The sequence below is a fragment of the Schistocerca cancellata genome, chromosome 6 (assembly GCF_023864275.1).
Source record: "Schistocerca cancellata isolate TAMUIC-IGC-003103 chromosome 6, iqSchCanc2.1, whole genome shotgun sequence".
NCBI classification, from domain to species: Eukaryota; Metazoa; Arthropoda; class Insecta; order Orthoptera; family Acrididae; genus Schistocerca; species Schistocerca cancellata.
This window is the reverse complement of record NC_064631.1, coordinates 372,056,791-372,077,038: the sequence shown is the minus strand read 5'-3', so window position 1 is coordinate 372,077,038 and position 20,248 is coordinate 372,056,791. Positions and strand designations below refer to the sequence as shown.

Here is a 20,248-nt window from a genome sequence, read left to right as displayed (position 1 = left end):
TTTGGCCTTCATCAGTTATTTTACTGCCCAAATAGTGAAACTCATCTAGTACTTTATGTGTCTTGTTTCCTAATTTAATCCTCTTAGCATCACCTGATTTAATCTGACTACACTCCGTTACTTTTCTTTTACTTCTGCTGATGCTCACCTTATATCCTCCTTTTGAGACACTGTCCATTCCATCCAACTACTCTTCCAAGTCCTTTGTTGTCTGTGACAGAATTACAACATCATTGGCAAGCCTCAAAGTTTTTATTTCTCCTTCCTGAACCTTAACTTGTTCTCCAAATTTTTTCTTTAGTTTCCTTTCCTGCTTCTTCAATTTACAATCTGAGTAACACTGGGGACAGGCTATAACTCTCTATCACTCCCTTCTCAACCCTTGTTTCCCTTTCATGCCCCATGACTCTTATAAATGCCATATGGTTTCCATACCAGTTATAAATAGTCTTTTGCTCCCTGCATTTTAACCCTGTTACCTTCAGAATTTTAAAGAGTCAGCATTGTCTAAAGCTTTCTCTAAGTTTACAAATGCTATAAACAAAGGTTTGCCTTCCCTTAATCTATCTTCTAAGAAAAGTCATAGGATTTGTATTCTCTCATGTGTACCTACATTTCTAGGATCCAAATTAATCTTTGCTGAGCTCAGCTTCTACCAGCTTTTCCATTCTTCTGGACAGAATTCATGTCAGTATATTGCAGCTATGACTTATTAAACTGATAGTTTGGTAATATTCACACCTACCTTCTCTGGAACTGGAATTATTACAGTCTTCTTGAAATCCGAGGGTATTTTGTCTGTATGATATATCTTGCTCACCAGTTGGAATAGTTTTGTCATGACTGGTTCTCCCAAGGATATTAGTAGTTCTGATGGAATACATCTACTCCAGTGCCTTTGTTTCAACATAGGTCTTTCAGTGTTGTGTAAAATTCTTCTCACAGTACTGTATTTCCCATGTCATCTTCGTCTTCATCCTTTTTCCCTACTATAGTTTGCCTTCAAGTTCATTTCTCTTGTATAGCCCCTCTATATACCCTTCCACTTTCAGCTTTCCCTTGTTTTATTAGTACTGGTTTTACATCTGAGCTCTTGATACTCCTACAGCTGCTTCTTGTTTCTCCATAGGCCTTTCTAATTTTCCTATGGGCAGTGTCTTATTTTTCCCTTGTGAGATTTACATCTATATCCCTCGATTTGTCCTCTAGCTATTCCTGCAGAGGTATTTGCCAATTCTTGTCCATCAATTTTTTAGATGTTTGTATTCCTTTTTACCTGTTTCATTAGCTGCATTTTTATATTTTCTCCTTTCATCAATTACATTCAATAGCTCCTGTGATATGCATGGATTTCTACTATCCCTTGTCTTTTTACCTATTTGAGCCTATGCTTCCTTCACTGTTTCATCTCTCAAAGATACCCATTCATCTTCTACTGTGTTCCTTTTCACAGTTGTAATCAATCATTGCCTAATGTGCCCTCTGACACTCTTAAATAACCTCCTTTTCTGTCAACTTACACATGCCTCATCTCTTAATTTCCCACTTTTTGGCAATTTCTTGAGTTTTAATCTACAGTTCATAACAAAAAAATTGTGATCAGAGTCCGCATCAGTCTCTGGAAATCTCTTACAATTTAAAACCTGATTCTGAAATCTGTGCCTTACAATTATATAATCAAATTGAAATCCTCTGGTGTTAACAGGTCCCTCACAGAGAAATAGCCTCCCTTCATGATTCTTAAGCAAAGTTTTAGCAATGATTAAATGATGCTCTGTTCAAAATACTTCTTTCATTCCTTTCCCATGAACCCATATTCATCTACTGTTTCCCTTCTCTTCCTTTTTCTACAAACTCCAGTCCTCATCACAATTAAATTTTCATCTCCCTTAACCATCTGAAATTTTTTTTTTCAATCTCTTCATTATCTAGAGAGCTAGCTGGCATATAAACTTGTAGTAATGTTGTGGGTGTTGGTTTAGTGTCTACCTTGGTTGCAAGAATGCATTTATTATGCTGCTCATAATAGCTTACCCACATTATTCATTTTCTACTTAGTTAAGGGTTCTGACATTCCATGTTCCAGCCTGTAGAATGCCAGTTTTTTATCTTCTGATGATGACATTCTCCTGACTAGTTATCACCTGGAGATCTAAATGAGAGACTATTTTATCTCATGAAAACTTTAATGTAGATGTCATTTAAATGTACAGTAGAGCTGTACTCCTTTGTGAAAAATTGCTGAGCCTTTTCAAAATGGTGCTCCAGGCATCATCCTAATGGTGGCTTGTTAAGCCAGGAATTTTTTTGAACAAAACAAAAAAAGACAATGGTTTCTAACTTAGTACTGAATTTTAACATATGCTACACCAACAACTTCTGAGACTATGAAGGAAACCCTCCCCCCTCCCCCACATCTGCTTAAATTGTTATGTAGGCTGTAGTTTCCCTTTACTTTCAGCCATTTTTTGCAGTACCAGCACAGCAAAGCTGTGTTAGTTTACGTTAAGAGACCAGATCAGTCAGTCTTCCAGACTGTTGCCCCTGCAACTACTGAAAAGGCTGCTGATCCTCTTCAGAGACCACAAGTTTGTCTGGCCTCTCAACAGATACTTCTCCCTTGTGGTTGCACAAATGGTATAGGTATCTGTATCATTGAGGCATACAAGCCATGTATACCTGACACCATGATTTAGCCATGCAGGAATTGAGATATTGCCTATCACCTGAGGTCCAAATACCACGTAAACATGCACTTCTCTCATTCACTATAGTCGAAACAGACGATTTAATGTATAGATCATAGTGTATTTGGGATTCCATCATTAGATACCTGAGGTCTAAGTATTGTGCCTTCTGTCATAAAAGGTGTAGGTTTCATGTGTACGTTAGTTATTACATGCCACATGATTACTGGGGTATATGGAACCTACCACTTAATGTTGTTAATTAAACATTGCATGACAGTGTCTATAAGTTACATTCCTTGGGATTACATTTATTTGTGAACTATTTACTGAACCATGCCATTAAACAACAAATAAATTGCTTGTGCTACCTTCAATGCCTCATTTGTAAACTAATACCCATACATCTAGACAAACATGTCCACAGGTATGACCACTTGTCTACAGATCCTAAGCAGAGATCATTCTGTAGAGCTTTTATTGTCTAACAAGATTCGACTGTCACTTTAACACAGTTTTATGGATGGACAGGTCAAATGGTTGGTTTCTATGCCTGGTTTCAATGCTTCTCTTAATATCATTGTGTTTTTGATCTACATACATAAGAACTTCATCTGCAACTATCATATAGTATAACAGTTTGTAATGTTCTTCTCCATTGCAGTCCTTTGAACTGTTTTTTCTCAAGATGTTTAGTGCACAATTTCTGTGATACTTAAGTCCATAAACTAATTATAAAAGGTTATATATTTATGTTGTTGTTCTGAGAAAGGACAACATGTTATTTCTGTTGCTGTAATCTTTGGCTAGACCAAAGAACATTTGTAATCTTTTAGGCATTCATACTGTGCATGTATTTCAACTTGATCTATTTGACAATCACATGGCATTTGTACCTTTTACAGTTATAATGTGTGAGTTACAAAGTGTGGAGTAATCATCAAACGTACACTACTGTAATTGTGCGAAGGCAGAGCATGTTTATATGGACAGTGTTACAACAGTCTATTATGACAATTATATATGTTCTACATTTGTATGGCTCATATTTGATGGAAATGTATGTCTGATCCAGTGGTGTACAATGTGTAAGTATTATGATTTAAAAATAGCCTTTTTCAATTTCTCTGTTGGCTATGATGCTTGGCTTAACTTTGGTGATCTGATGGGAACCGGTGTTACCACTGAGGCAAGGCCATTGGCTCCATTAATTGCTGGTGTACCACACAATTAACTAATATAGTGCACAGTATGTAATCAGTGGTGGAACACTACATATCAACATACAAGCAAACCTATTGCAATTTTATAGAGTACAGTAATTCCTAAAAATATATAATTTCACAAAGTGTTGTAAGGTTAAAGAACCCATATATTGTAATTCATATCAGTGTGATCTGGCTTATTTTCTATTTATCAACTATACAAAAGTTCACACATTACATCATAATTTAAGAAACAGGTCATTTATATATCAAAACATGATAATATCACATTTAGTACATGCTTCAGATTATAATAAAACTAAAATTGTATTATCATGATGCATAAGGAGAACCTTTTTACAGAGGACATTCTATAACAATCGAATACCTGTCTATATGCCAGCCTTGATTTTGCCAAAAATGGGTAACCAGGAATTATAGATAAAAAATTAGATGATAATAAACAAAAAGGACGACAGAGAATGCCTGCAAGTGTACATAATAAACACTCCTTGGACAATAGACCATTGAACACACAAAGATGCTAAAACATTTCTCTCAAGATCATGTACATGTATCTAACATTACGTAAATTATATGGTAACATAACAACTTATTTGAAGGGACAGGGAGGGGATGGTAACCAAGCAGAATAATTAGGAAACCACTGGTAAAAATTCTTACATGAGAAGCTCTGAGGGAAAATATTAGCTAATTCAAATGACTTGTTGGTGGAAGCAAGAGGAATCTTTTGGCATCTTTGCACGGTCAATAGTATATTCAACAAGGACTGCTGATTATATATACTTTATCTTTTTTATGTTTATCCTCATGTAATTTCATAATTAAAATTGCTGCTTATTCATTTTTGGTAGAATACTAGATGGGCTTGTATAGATACATATTGGTTTGTTACAAAATGTTTGCTTATTCTTCACAATAATATAATTTTTGTTTTATCATAATTTCAGGCGTGGACTAAATGTGAAACAGTCACATGGTTTGATATACAATAGACTTGTTTCTTAGGTAAAATGTAATATGTGTATCTTTACTATAACTAGTAAATGACAAATATGTTGGTTCATCCCAACATGTATTATAGAATATAGGCTTTTTAACTTTATAACACTTTATGAAGTTATATGTTTTTTTTTTATGAATTACTAGACTGTATAAAACGATAACAGTTTTCTTCTGTGTTCATATATAGTGATCCTTCATTGGTTACATACACTGAAGCACCAAAGAAACTGGTATAGGCATGCTTATTCAAATATAGAGATATGTAAACAGGCAGAATACGACACTGTGGTTGGCAACATCTATATAAGACAAGAAGAGTCTGATGCAGTTTTTAGATTGGTTACTGCTGCTACAATGGCAGTTATCAAGAATTAAGTGAGTATGAATGTGGAGTTTGAGTCAGCATGTGAGCAACGAGACACGGCATCTCCGAGGTAGCAATGAAGTGGGGATTTCCCAGTATGACCATTTCATGAGTGTACCATGAAAATCAAGAATCTGGTAAAACATCAAATCTCTGACATCCCTGCAGCCGAAAAAAGACTTGCAAGAACGGGACCAACAACAACTAAAGAGAATCATTCAATATGACAGAAGTGCAACCCCTCCACAAATTGCTGCAGATTTCAATGCTGGGTGATCAACAAGTGCCAAGGTGTGAACCATTAAATGAAACATCATCAATATGGATTTTCTGAGCTGAAGGCCCAGTCGTGTACCCTTGATAACCACATGACACAAAGCTTTACGCCTTGCTTGGGCCTGTCAACACCAACATTTGACTGTTGATGACTGGAAACATGTCGTCTGGTCAGACGAATCTCATTTCAAATTGTATTGAGCAGATGGATGTGTACAGTTATGGAGACAAGATCATGAATCCATGGACCCTGCATGTCAGCAGGGGACTGTAAGAGCTGGTGGAGGTTCTGTAATGGTGTGGGGCATGTGCAGTTGGAGTGAAATGGGACCCCTGATACATCTAGATATGACTCTGATAGGTGACATGTATATAAGCATCCTGTTTGGTCACATTGTCCATTGCGCATTCTGACAGACTTGAACAATTCCAGCAGGACAATGCTACACCCCACACATCCAGAATTGCTACAGAGTGGCTCCACGAACACTGTTCTGTGTTCAAATACTTCCGCTGGCCACCATACTCCCTAGACATGAACATTATTGAGTATACATGGGATGCCTTGCAACATGCTGTTCCACCCCCCTCATACTCTTACAGATTTATGGACAGGATTGCAGGACTCCCTCGAGCACTACTTCAGCCATTTGTCAAGTCCATGATACTGTTACAGATTTATGGACAGCCTTGCAGAATTCATGGTATGCCTTGCAGAATTCATGGTATCAGTTCCCTCCAGCACTACTTGAGACATTAGTCAAGTCCATCCATGCCACGTTGTGTTGCAGCACTTCAGCATGTTCGTGGCATCCCTATACCATGTCAGGCAGGTGTACCAGTTTCTTTGGCTCTTCAGTGTATTATGCACTACATCAATTAAGTCTGATATACCAGCAATTAATAGAACTTCCTTTTTAATTATCGAATGAAAGTAGTAGTTATTGTATCAATTACTTCCAATTTTGTCATTATTATCAGCTGCAGCAGCATCATAATCAGCGTCTTGAACAGTTTACAGCCCCAGGGTGGGTGCGGCTGGAAAATAAGACTCACCAAGTAGTCCTATTTTGCAACCATCTTTGTGTTCACTCTGGCCCAGCCCTCACCTCTTTTTTCAGCACACTCCTCCATGCCTTTCAGCTGTTTATCCCTTGGTATTCCTCTTGTTCATTTCCTTTGTACTCCATTTCATGTATCTTCTTGGCAGTCCTCTTTTTTGCATTCTCTTAAAGTGTCCATGCCATCTTAGCCTTGATTCTATGTCCTGCTGTGCAAGGGTCCCTTTTTCACAATTTCTCCTACTCTATCATTCCTCATCATCACTTCCAATGTATTGTATAAAAATTTTAATATGTTTGCTTAAGTATCATTCGATCACTGAATACTTAGTATACAATGCATGAATACAGCAGCCTGGTAGCTACAAACAGTTTTTGTGGTATTGTCAAAGATATACTTACAGCTAACATTGCAGAACTGTTGATGGCAGAATGGAAGAGGTACATCACATTACTTGCTGACATACAAGATTTAACTCATGTATTGAGTATTCATGGTAATGTTACTGTCAAATGACGTGTGATATGTATCATTATGGTCTGGATTCTGTCCAAATGTGTTTGTAGAGTATAGTGGGTGGCCATACATGTGTAAGATGAATCCAAGATGTACATGATGTAGAACTTGAGGTACATAAACTGATGTCACACATGAAAGTAGAATTATCAAGTGGTCATGTTAACCCTGTGGTGCAGTTTTCCACTGCAATGGACAGTTGTTAGCATCACTTGTTTGGCATTTTCAATCTGTCCTGAGGTTGCAAATGAATGCAGGGGACAGCACAAGTAGGGAGTATCCACTGGAGTGGATAGCATGCATTTGCAGCCTCAGGACTGATTAAAAACACCAAAGAAGCAACATGAACAGTGCAGTGAACAGCTTCACTGTAGGGTCAATGTGATCTGTGTAATGTTTTATATCTGCAAAATCATGTATGTAAATTATGTTATTCTCTTCCATGTTGGTATGTTTGAATTTCAGGTGCTTCAAAGTGACTTAAAGTAGAAATTAGGTGATCATATGAATTAAATAAAGAACAGAAATATACAGCCTACAATTGACCAGATTATCAATTGCAAAATATTTACAGGCTGTTGATGAAATGAAATTTTAACACCGGTAACTGTTATTTTATGGCAAATGTTGAGCCAGCTGTAGGTGATAATTAGCAGCTATTTTATCTGATCAAGGAATCAGCAGTAGTTTTCCAACTAGCATATTTTCTGTTGATTTTTTTACTGTGTTAAACTGAGCTTGAGTATACAAAATAGTTTAAATGCATTCATTGATAGTTAATACTGCACTTTCCAACAGTGCTTCACTTTTTGTACATGCATCTTGCTCATTTCATACCCCTGTAGAATCATTTTCAAAATGTTACTTACAGAACACAGTGAATCTATGAAACATAAACATCAAGACAGATAATTACATAGCCACACAGAAACAGAAATGGCTCAATATCGAGAGGATAAATTCTCCCATGTTAAATATCGAGAGCCTTGGAACCATAAGGTATTTTGTGAGTGCCAAGGTCAAGTAATCTGGCAATGTGCTTGCATCACTGAAGTTGGAGCCTTAAGGTATTTTCTGGGTGACAAGGTCAAGCAATCTGACAAAGTGTTTACATCATGGAAGCTGACTTCATGACAGCAAGGACTCCATTGGCAGTAGGTGGAAATTAGGTGTCAACTGCTAAAATGCAAGGTAACACTAATTATCAGTTCAAAGAACTACATGGAGTTCAGATGTAGAGCAGCTTTGGTAGTTGACCAGACGGTTATACTGTCAATACGTTAACCCAATACGAGGATGAGTCAAATGAAAACCTTAAATTTGTAATAACAAATCAAAATTTCGTGGTGTTATCCTATAAGTCAGTAAGCATGCTACAAATAGCATGCAGAATGGCCTGTAGGTGGCAACATAGTGCAGATTGACACATACCGTCACAGTATCAGTATAAAGATGGCCACCCCACTTGCGACTTGCACCAGGGAAGAACAGCGTTCTGTTATTCAGTTTTTGCATAGTGAAGGTGTGAAACATATTGAAATTCAGTACGGTGATGCATGTTTGTCACAGCAGAAAGTCTACAAATGGAGTAGGAAGTTCGCAAATGGTGTGACTTCGGTGGAAGATGCTCCTCGTCCAGGTCAGGCACAACGAGTTGTGACTCCACAGAACATTGCAGCAGTTGAAGCCATAGTGAAGGAAAACTGCCAAGTGACACTGAATGGCATTTCAGCAAGTTTACAGATTAGTCATGGGTCAGCACACCACATTGCGCATGATGTACTCCTGTTTCACAAAGTGTCTGCAAGATGGGTGCCACAGCAGCTGACTCCTGAAATGAGAGAACGACGTGTCGAAGCTTGTGAAGAACTTCTTTGGTGCTTTCAACGAGAAGGTGATGGCTTCCTTGCAAGAATCGTTACTGGGGACAAAACCTGGGTTCACTTCCACCAACTGGAAATGAACAGAGCGAGCAAGGAATGGCGCCATTCCTCATCACCAAAACCAAAGAAGTTTTGAACAGAACCATAAGCAGGGAAGATTATGCTGACTCTCTTTTGGGACAAAAAAGGCATCATTTTGGAGCATTACATGCCTAGAGGGACCACTGTCACCAGTGCATCATACACAGATTTCCTAAAAAATCATTTGTGGCCTGCAATCAAATCAAAGAGACATGGATTGCTGTCAGCAGGTGTCCTTTTGTAACATGAGAATGCAAGGCCTCACACAGCCCATACAACAGTTGCAACAATGCACAGACCTGCATTTTGAGTGTCTTCCTCATTCACCATACTCACCAGACCTTGCACCAAGTGATTTCCATATGTTTGGACCACTCAAAGACACAATGGGAGGAATGAAGATCCATTCTGATCAAGAGGTATGCCACAAGTGCACGAGTGGTTGCATTGACTACCAAAAGAATTTTTTTCTAAAGGAATTTATGCACATTGTAAGCACTGGAGGATTTGCATTGAGCGTGGGGGAAATTATGTTGAAAATTGATACAGCTTTGTACCACTTCTGCACAATAAATAACATTTTAAAAAATATTTAAGGTTTCCATTTGACTCATCCTTGTACAACAACAAACACACAAATATTTATTGATAAATGGCTATGTGAATCCAGAGATATCTCAAAGGAATTATGATCAATAAGCTGATTCACATAAAGATCATCAAAGAGACATCTGGTTTCATAAATGCTAATTGGTGAGGTTCCGATAAGATATTGTACACAAGTTAAAATATCATCTTATCCAAAACCGTGACCTGATAACATTTATGAAAAAAGAAGATGACAATTTCTTTAAACAAGCAGGGAAGTGTACTGGATGGCTGGTTTTCAAGTCTAGAATCCAGAAAACTGTCTCAGTTGTTGATTTATACTAAGCTTTAAAAGAAGAATGGGCATATTCAAACATAACTATTATTAACAAATACCATCTACTTAACAGTTGGTATTTCCATCTTTGACACAAATAACAGAGGCAACATGTCATAGCATGGAAGCAATGAGGGCTTGGTAGGTCACTGAAGGGAATTAGCACCACATTTGGACACTAAAGTCATCTAATTCCTTTAAATTACAAGGAGAGGAGTGATGAGACATCCCAGATTTATCTGATCAGGTCCAGATCTGGTGAGTTGGGGGGGGGGGGGGGGGGGCGAAAACAGTACATCAATTGGAACAATTGGAAGTTGCCACTGTGTTCCTCAAACCACACTCCTGGCTTTGTGATGTGGCATGTTATGTTGCTGAAAAGTGCCACTGCCATCAGTAAACATGATTGTCATGAAGGGTTATATGTGGTTTGCAATATGGGTATGACGCTCCTTGGCCATCAAAGTGCTTGCACAATCTCCACTGGACCCATGGATGCCCACGTGAATGTTCCCCAGAGCATAATGGACCTGCTGCCAGCTTGTCTCCCTCCCACCAGCATGATGAAGAAAGTATCAGGAGTCATCAGACCATGAAACACTCTGCCACTGTGCCAATGTCAAGTGCTGATGATCACCTGCCCATTCCAGTCATAGTTGCCAATATCATGGTGTTAACACTGGCACATTCTTGGGTCATCAGCCCATCATTAGGAGTGTTTGGTGTGTTCAGACACACTTGTACTATGCCCAGCATTACAGTCTGATGTTAGTTCTGCCACAGTTTGGTGCCTGTCCTGTTTTACCATTCTGCCCAGCCTATGATGTCCAACATGTGTAATGAGGGGTGGCAGTCCAACCCCATGACATCTGGATGTGATTTCACCTCGGCTTCGCCATGTGTTAAAGACATTCACCACAGCACTCCTCGAACACCCAACATGCTGTGCAGTCTCCAAAATGCTAGTGCCAAGCCTCCAGGCTATCACAGTAAGCTGTCAGTCAACTCAGATCGATCACGTGCTTTCCCCATTTTACACACATACAGCACATTCATTGATACTACATGCACCATGCATGTGTCTGACTACAAGTCTTTCCTCACCAGGTGATGCTGCTATTGCCTGGATGTGTTTAAATCAATAGCAGGTCAGTGATCATAATGCTCTGGCAGATCAGTGTATATGCTGCTCTGCAGAACACCAATTATTTCTCTCAGATTTCATAAGTTACAGACACATTTAAGAAAATCACAGCAAAAGTTTCATCACTGAGCATGTTTTTCCCTGAAATGTTAAATGTAAAAAATTTGTCATCTGCACAGAATATACAGTAACTGACACTATTATCTAACATCTTCAAGAAAAGGCAACTGAAATTTCAAAATTTGAGACACTCACTTGCTAATTTCGACATCATCTGAAAGGTGTGCCTCCACTTTAAACACATCTGCAAGTGGTATCTCCCGCTGCCTCAGATCTGCTAACCAATCATCATACACCATGCGCCGTCGGAATTCCCAGCTAAATGGAGCAGTATAGCACAAGAATGAGGAGCTCAGCAAGCAGTTGCCAACAAGTCGTTCTCTTTCTATGTGGAGATTTGCCAAATCCCGTTTCCACCTGCATTGGAATCAATACATAGTTTCTATCTCTTTGATTTCCTAATACTGATTTCACAGATACAATTTATTTAATTTGTTAGCAAAACACATAATTATAGTTCAACTGCATACAAGAAGAAACTATAAAAGCAAACATAAAACTGATATAATAATTCTAACATCAGTACATAGATTAACTGGAAAATATGTTTTAAATGTATAATAATAATACTATATTCTGTAGCAAGGTGACAGAGTCAGAGATATTGGATATTTTATATGGAGATAAGATCACTGCTGTTACACTGAAAATAATATGTAGATGAAAATCCTATGCATGCCAATCTTCTTCTTCTTCTTCTTAACTGTCACTCTGACCTGGGCAAGCATGTTTTTTGTCTACATTCCTTCAAGGTCCTTCAAGGAATACTTAGGACCAACACTTACAGAAATGCAAAGCAGCACTTTACTATGCAGGTATTTTAATGTTGACATGTCTTTAAAATGCTACTATCTGTAACACAAAAACCACAGAGCTACCCAAATAATTCCAGTAACATAGTCTGCAATTGATGATGTCATTATTAACATTAACATCTGATTAGTGAAAACATGATATATTGTATTATGTTCTTTATACTATGTATTACATAAATACATTTCACACTTATTTTCCATTATTTAATTCTGTAAGTAAAAAATATGAACTGAGTATCTACTGACAATAAATTCAACATGTCATCATCAACACCAAAAAATTTTAATAATTTGTAATAGTGTTCTTATGAGTTTGTGATAGGCTGAAGCAAAGTTATCAAAATCAGTAGTTTCTTAGGCAGAGTTTTGTGGTGCTGTTGTTTTCATGTAAAATTAATGAATAAAAAGTTCTGGAAAAAAACTTATTGATTACTGATAATATAAACAGTCCTGTAGATAATGATCTTTAATATGATTCACAAAATACTTAAATACAGCAAATAATATGTATATAGCATTGGAACATCTATAAATGATTGTAATAAAATTAACTATCTTAGCTATCATTTTCACATTTACAATTAAATTGTTAAAGTGATTATCAGGTCCTGTTAAAATTCATTTTCTGTCAAACATTCTCCTCCTGAATGAGATTTTCACTCTGCAGCGGAGTGTGCACTGATATGAAACTTCCTGGCAGATTAAAACTGTGTGCAGGACCGAGACTCAAACTCGGGACCTTTGCCTTTTGCGGGCAAGTGCTCTACCATCCGAGCTACCCGAGCATGACTCACACCCCATCTCCACAGCTTTACTTCCGCCAGTACCTAGTCTCCTACTTTCCAAACTTTACAGAAGCTCTCCTGTGAACCTTGCAGAACTAGCACTCCTGGAAGAAAGGATATTGCAGAGACATGGCTTAGCCACAGCCTGGGGGATGTTTCCAGAGTGAGATTTTCACTCTGCAGTGGAGTGTGTGCTGATATGAAACTTCCAGGCAGATTAAAACCGATACTCAAACTTGGGACCTTTGCCTTTTGCGCACAAGTGCTCTACCATCTGAGCTACCCAAGCATGACTCACACCCCATCTCCACAGCTTTACTTCCGCCAGTACCTCGTCTCCTACTTTCCAAACTTCACAGAAGCTCTCCTGCGAACCTTGAAGAACTAGCATTCCTGGAAGAAAGGATATTGCAGAGACATGGCTTAGCCATAGCCTGGGGGATGTTTCCAAAGTGAGATTTTCACTCTGCAGTGGAGTGTGCACTGACATGAAACTTCCTGGCAGATTAAAACTGTGTGCCGGACCAAGATTCGAACTCAGGACCTTTTCCTTTTGAGGGCAAGTGCTCTACCATCTGAGCTACCCAAGCAGAACTCACGCCCCGTCCCCACAGCCTGACTTCCACCAGGTTCGCAGGAGAGCTTCTGTGAAGTCTGGAAAGTAAGAGACAAGGTAATGGTAGAAGTAAAGCTGTGGGGGCGGGGCGTGAGTCCTGCTTGGGTAGCTCAGATGGTAGAGCACTTGCCTGCGAAAGGCAAAGGTCCTGAGTTTGAGTTTCGCTCCGGCACACAGTTTTAATCTGCCAGGAAGTATCATTCTCCTCCTTTTTGTAAAGCATTATGTCACATTTGGATATTTTTGAATACATTTGTTTTCATTCTAACTAACTGAAGTGACTTAATAATACACTTTTAATCAACAAGAAGAGCGCTCTGCTGACCAGCATGTCAAGCTTGGAAATAAGGAAGAAACTGGTGAAGTGCAACATCTGGAGCACTGCACTGAATGGAGCAGATATGTGGGCTATGACGAAAATGGAGAAAAAATACTTAGAAAGTTCTTAAGTGTGGTGCTGGAGAGGAATAGAGCAGAACAAGTGAATAGATCAGGCAACAAATGATGATGCACTGAGAAAAGTATGAGTGAACTAAACTATTCTGAATATAATTATTCAGAAGAAGGCCAACTGGACTGGACTCATACTTAGACATGAGGGGCTCATACACAATGTCATTGAAGGGGAGGTCAGAGGAACTACAGGATGAGGAAGAAGAAGAATACAACATCCAAATGACATGAAAGATGCAAGGTGATACAGCAGACTAAAAGAAAGAAGCTGAAGAGACGGAACACTGGCATTAGAAATTGTCCATACAAAGACACAGACCTCCCACTATGCACAGTATGACATAATAATAATTGCAATATTATGAAAATGATAGACCACTACTCATCATACAGGGGAGATGCTGGGTCTATATGATGAGCAGCAACTTATACTTTTCATAACATTGTCTTTATTCCATCCTTGATTTTCCAATTGTGAAATAGTAGTGCACACACATATGTGAATGTACCTAAGTCTGAAGCAGAACGTTAAGTTCGAAAGTTGAACTACAATATACAGTTTTCTGTTCCTGTGGCTGTCAGTTGCTCTAAATCTCCTCTCTGAGATGAACTGTCATGTTAATTTTTATTCATTATACTATTCTGAATTCAGACAAATGCTCCCCACCATAGATTCTGAAACTAAAACAACAAATTGAGGATAGATTTGAGGGAAGAAGAATCATTGGAGCTATGTCCATAGATTTATCAGCGGCTTATGACACCGTCAAGCACCAACTGCTATTACAGAAATCATACATACTACATAGAGAGTTCGGCATGTCACAAATGACTGGAAATCTATTCCAAAACAGATCATTCTTTGATGATTTCCTACAGCAAAGAAGTTAGTGGAGAACACAGAAGAATGATTTATCACAGGGTAATGTACTGGCTGCATTGCTTTTCAATATCTATACCAAAGACCAGACCTTGGGGGAGATCAGTTTGGATTCTGTAGAAATGTTGAAACATGTGGGGCAATACTGACCCTACAACTTATCTTAGAAGATAGATTAAGGAAAGGCAAACCTACATTTCTAGCATTTGTAGACTAAGAGAAAGCTTTTTCCAATGTTGACTGGAATACTCTCTTTCAAATTATGGAGATGTCAGGGGTCAAATACAGGGAGTGAAAGGCTATTTACAATTTGTACAGAAACCGGATGGCAGTTATAAGAGTCAAGAGGCATGAAAGGAAAGCAGTGCTTGGGAAGGGAGTGAGACAGGGTTGTAGCCTCTCCCCAATGTTATTCAATCTGTATACTGAGCAAGCAGTGAAGGAAACAAAAGAAAAATTCAGAGTAGGAATTAAAATCCGGGGAGAAAATAAAAACTTTGAGGTTCACCAATGACATTGTAGTTCTGTCAGAGACAGCAAAGGACCTGGAAGAGCAGTTGAATGGAATGGACAGTGCCTTGAAAGGAGGGTATAAGATGAACATCAACAAAAGCAAAACATGGATAATGGAATGTAGTTGAATTAAATTGGGTGATGCTGAGGGAATTAGATTAGGAAAAGAGACGCTTAAAGTAGGAAATGAGTTTTGCTATTTGGGGAGCAAAATAACTAATGATGGTCAAAGTAGAGAGGATATAAAATGTAGGCTGGCAATGGCAAGGAAAGCATTTCTGAAGAAGAGAAATTTGTTAATATCAAGTATAGATTTAAGTGTCAGGAAGTCGTTTCTGAAAGTATTTGTATGGGGTGTAGCCATGTATGGAAGTGAAACATGGACGATAAACAGTTTAGACAAGAAGAGAAAAGAAGCTTTTGAAATGTGGTGCTACAGAAGAATGCTGAAAATTAGATGGGTAGATGACATAACTAATGAGGAGGTATTGAATAGAATTGAGGAGAAGAGAAATTTGTGGCACTACTTGATTAGAACAAGGGACCGATCTGTAGAACACATTCTGAGGCATCAAGGGATCACCAATTTAGAATTGGAGGGCAGTGTGGAGAGTAAAAATCATAGAGAGAGACCAAGGGATGAATACACTAAGCAGATTCAGAAGGCTGTTGGTTGCAGTAGGTACTGGGAGATGAAGAAGCTTGCACAGGATAGAGTAGCATGGAGAGCTGCATCAAATCAGTCTCTGGACTGAAGACCAAAACAATAACAACAACAACAACAACCAAAGACCAGGCACTCCCAGATGACTGTGCCATTAAAGCACAAGAAAATAACACTGAGACCATTAAAAAGAAGTTATCACAGTTGCTTAAACAATTGACTGTTTACTACAAGGAATACCAGCTCATACGTAACTCAAACCTAATTCTAAAGTGAAATGCATGATACATATTACTTGGAAATACAATTCTAACCATATTAAGTATGCAGTGAAGCAAATACTGTATGTTTAGAACTATTGGTAATACAACTGAGCATTGAAGGTGTTACCTGACGTTCTCAGAACCGAGACCAGAAATCAGTTTGTCTGCAGCTATTAGTCTTCTCTGCATAATATCTGTTTCCTCTTGTAGGATTTGGCGATCTTGCATTGCATCACTATATTTTTGACCCAGTTTGTTGAGCATTTCTTCAAACTTCTGGATCTCCTTAGTCAGTCTGTCCAGGTCTCGTTTAGCCTTAGAGATGAAGCAGACAATGAAATTGCAGCGGATGGTCAGACCAGTATATTAGAGGAAAAAATCCTAAGTGATATTGGAGATTAAAATAATGTACAATCTGTCATGTCATTCAAGAATTTGATCACATATTATGTTTCATAAATAACCATTATGAAGGGGAGCTCTCAGAGACATTTAACACTTCAAGCTATACATTAACAGGCATAAGCAGTCACTGCTATCTAAAACTGTACTTTATGGGAATTACTTCTAGTCCACTTTGTTTGTATATTAGGAGAAAAAACAGTAACTTTGGAGGAACAAAATCACACTGCTTCTTCTCTTACATTACTCAGCTGCTCTTCTTACCTAATACTTCAAACACAGTGTTCACTTTACACAGATCACTATAAGCTGGCTATATATTGCCAAGGTCAAGATCTGTTTAATACAAACATTAAAGTTATTCAGAATGTAGATCTCAAAGTCCAAATATTCTGAAAAATTGTAGGAAGAATATACAACTTCATCAGGGGTATTGGTCACATGTACAGAGGGAAAAAGGATATGCCTGTTCTGCCTTCTCACATATTGTTTCCATATATCTATGTATTCAACAATGTACTACTGTAAACGAGACACGTCAAGTCACAGACAGGCATGAATAAAAGTTGTAAAATCCCATGCATGCGTGTGTGTGTGTGTGTGTGTGTGTGTGTGTGTGTGTGTGTGTGTGTGTGTGTGTGTGTGTGGAGGGAGAGGGGGGGGGGGATTTTGAAATCTTCAATGGGAACCCACATTTTTTATTGCAAATTATGATTCTAAGGCAAAATCTACATACATTTTGTCTGATTATGTATTCAGTAATTTCCTCGCTGATGCCATGTATTCATTTATAATGGGCACAGTTTTTGTTAAATCTCTTCTCGTGTAGTTTTTCACTCACTTCAAGAATCTCACATCCATTGATTTATTTTGTTGTCATCTTTCCATTTATTTACCCAACTCCTTGCATAGTTCTTTCAAAATTACGAGAAAGTGAAAATTGATGATTTATTTTTCATTAATAAACTTTCTGGATCATACCACTGAAGTATGGCTTAAAAGTGCAGCTCAAAAATGTATTTATTCAGGAGGACACTAACTAAAGAAAACTAAAAGTATTATACTGGGTGTTCATTTTAACTGAAGACCTTCCACATACATTCAACCCCCCCCCCCTCCCCCCCGCCGCCCCTTGCAGGGTGATGGGGGGCATCTTCGAAGTCTTTAATGGGAAAAAGAGAGAGAGAGAGAGAAGAAGAAGAATAAGAAGTATCAATCAGGGTACTGCTTAATGAGCCACCATGGCCATGTAGGCAACTATGACGTATCATAACAGGCAGTACACTGCGACCAAAACTCATGTATCATGCTGACACAGAATAGACAGCATTTCTAAACATTACAGTACTTGTGTAGCGTTTATTACCTGCACATCTATCAATCATTTGGAGAACAGGTGTGCAAGTGGATGATAATTTGTTGCAACCACAGAAGAAAACAACTGAAATTATTCTGATATATGGGGAATGGAGGAGAAATGTTGAGGCTGCTGTTGCCTTGTTTGCTGAGCATTTGCCCGAAAAAGCTTGCTCTCATTCGTTCTTTTACAAGGTTGTGAATGCCTTTATGTCTGATGGCAATGTGCAAGCCAGCAAAAGTAAAAGAAGCAATGCATTACAAGAGAAATTAATGAAACAGCTGCACTAGCAGCAATGCACCATGACTCACGGATAAGCCCCTGGCAATTACACTGCAATTCTAGTATGTCCATAGATAGCATTGTTGCAATACTGTATCACCATAAGTATCATCCGTACTACGAGTCACTGCATCAATAACTTTATGGTGCTGATTTACATAACTGAATAGTGTTTTGTGAATCCACACATCAACAAACACAAATTAACCTCACATCCTTTGCCAAGGTGCTGTTTTCCAATGAGTGTACATTCACAAACCATGGTAGTGTTAACTGGCATAATGCACATTACTGAAGTGTAGACAAAACCTACAGGTTACAGCAAGCTGACCACCAATTTCCTTTGTCAGTTAATGAATGGTGTGGCATCATGGGGAACAAACTCATTGGTCTGTATTTCATCAGCGGTAAACTGAATGGATGCAAATATCAAACATTTTTGGAACACGAACTGCTGGTACTACTGCAGGATGTTGCCCTGCATGTTCGACAGTGTATGTGGTTTCTTTATGTGGTTGCCTAGTGCATTGTGCAATTGAAGCATGGTAGATATTAAATGATGTTTACACTGGTCAGAGGATCAGCAGAGGTGGCCCTTTTAATTGGCCCACTAGGTCACCAGTTTTGATGGCACCGGATTTATTTCTGTGAATATGGTTAAAAGATAAGGTGTATCAACAAGTGCCAACAGGCCATGAGGACATGGTTGACTGCATCAGAAAAGTCTGTGCTGACATTCCCACAAATATGCTTCCGTCCTGTGAACAGTCATCTGAAAATTGGACTGCTAAGTGTATTGAAGTTGGTGGTACTACATTTGAACACTTACTCTAGTTGGAAAAGTAGAGTACTGTTTGCCTCAAGACATGGCCACAGTGGTGTGTCAAGTAGTCCCCTGTTTGACATGTCAGAGCAATACAACATTGCTAATGGGATTTCCAATTAGAAGTTATAAAACAGTGGTCTGTTCTACGTTCACAGCATGGCAGTGGGATCCCACTTGCCACTGGATGTTCAAGGGCCATTGAAAGCATGTTGTAAATTGCGACTGTGTATACATTTCTATTCCTCTGATGACAGTGTCATCTGTGGTTAAATGAGGAAATTGCTTCAGACAAAATTACATGGATTTAGCTGTAGAATCATATACTGCAATAAAAAATGAGGGTTCCCAGTGAAGATTTCAAAATTTCCCCTGACACCCACAAATGAGGAGATGTAGGGCATCAAGTGTGGTATCATTGAAGTCCCCTATGAGGCAAACAAATTGGAATTATAACTTTTCTTGATCCGATGTGTAGTTTTGAGGTATTTCAATCTCTTCAGTTAAAACAAACACCTTGTATAGTTTATTGGTATATTTTGGTTCCATTGGAGATTTGTAAAACAAGGAAAGGTTCTTTTCGCTATTAAGATGACAAACAGTTGGCAATAGGTGTGAAATGTGTAGTGTAGGTTTCAGGAAAATTAATCAAGATATAATTCTTGCCGACTTGTACTGCCAGTAGTTTGCTCAGGAGTTCTCTGATTCTACCTAACACACAGAAGCTTCTACCTGTGGCTTAGATGTGAACTTTTTCAATGGTATCTGAATAACAATAATTCCAGCCATTGTACTAGTGAATTCAATAGAGCAATAAAAAATTTTAAAAACAGTCTTGTGAAAACATGAAGTGCATGTAGTGATATGTGCAGAAAAATATCAAGAATATGACACTAAAGACTATACAGGACAACCAAAAACGCAGTTCTACTGTAGCTCATATTAGATGAAAGGACCAGATAAAACCACCACAGAGTATGCTTTGAAAGTGAAAGACACACAATAGGCCAGACTATAAAAAAAAGCCTTTACTTTAGTCCCACTACTGAAACCCATAGTACTAACTCTCCATAATTACAGTGTCAGAAGAAGAATTACCTTTATCA

General features: G+C 38.3%; 1 protein-coding gene across 1 annotated transcript in view; it reads right to left on the bottom strand.

The window, feature by feature from the left end:
- Positions 1–20,248, bottom strand: part of LOC126088335 (dynein axonemal heavy chain 10) — a 1,153,099-nt gene that overhangs the window by 282,263 nt on the left and 850,588 nt on the right. The window contains exons 43-44 of the mRNA XM_049906469.1: positions 16,406–16,593; positions 11,425–11,646 (exon numbers count right to left, since the gene is read on the bottom strand). Of these exons, the coding sequence (XP_049762426.1) occupies positions 11,425–11,646; positions 16,406–16,593 (410 nt within the window). The remainder of the gene's footprint in view (positions 1–11,424; positions 11,647–16,405; positions 16,594–20,248) is intronic.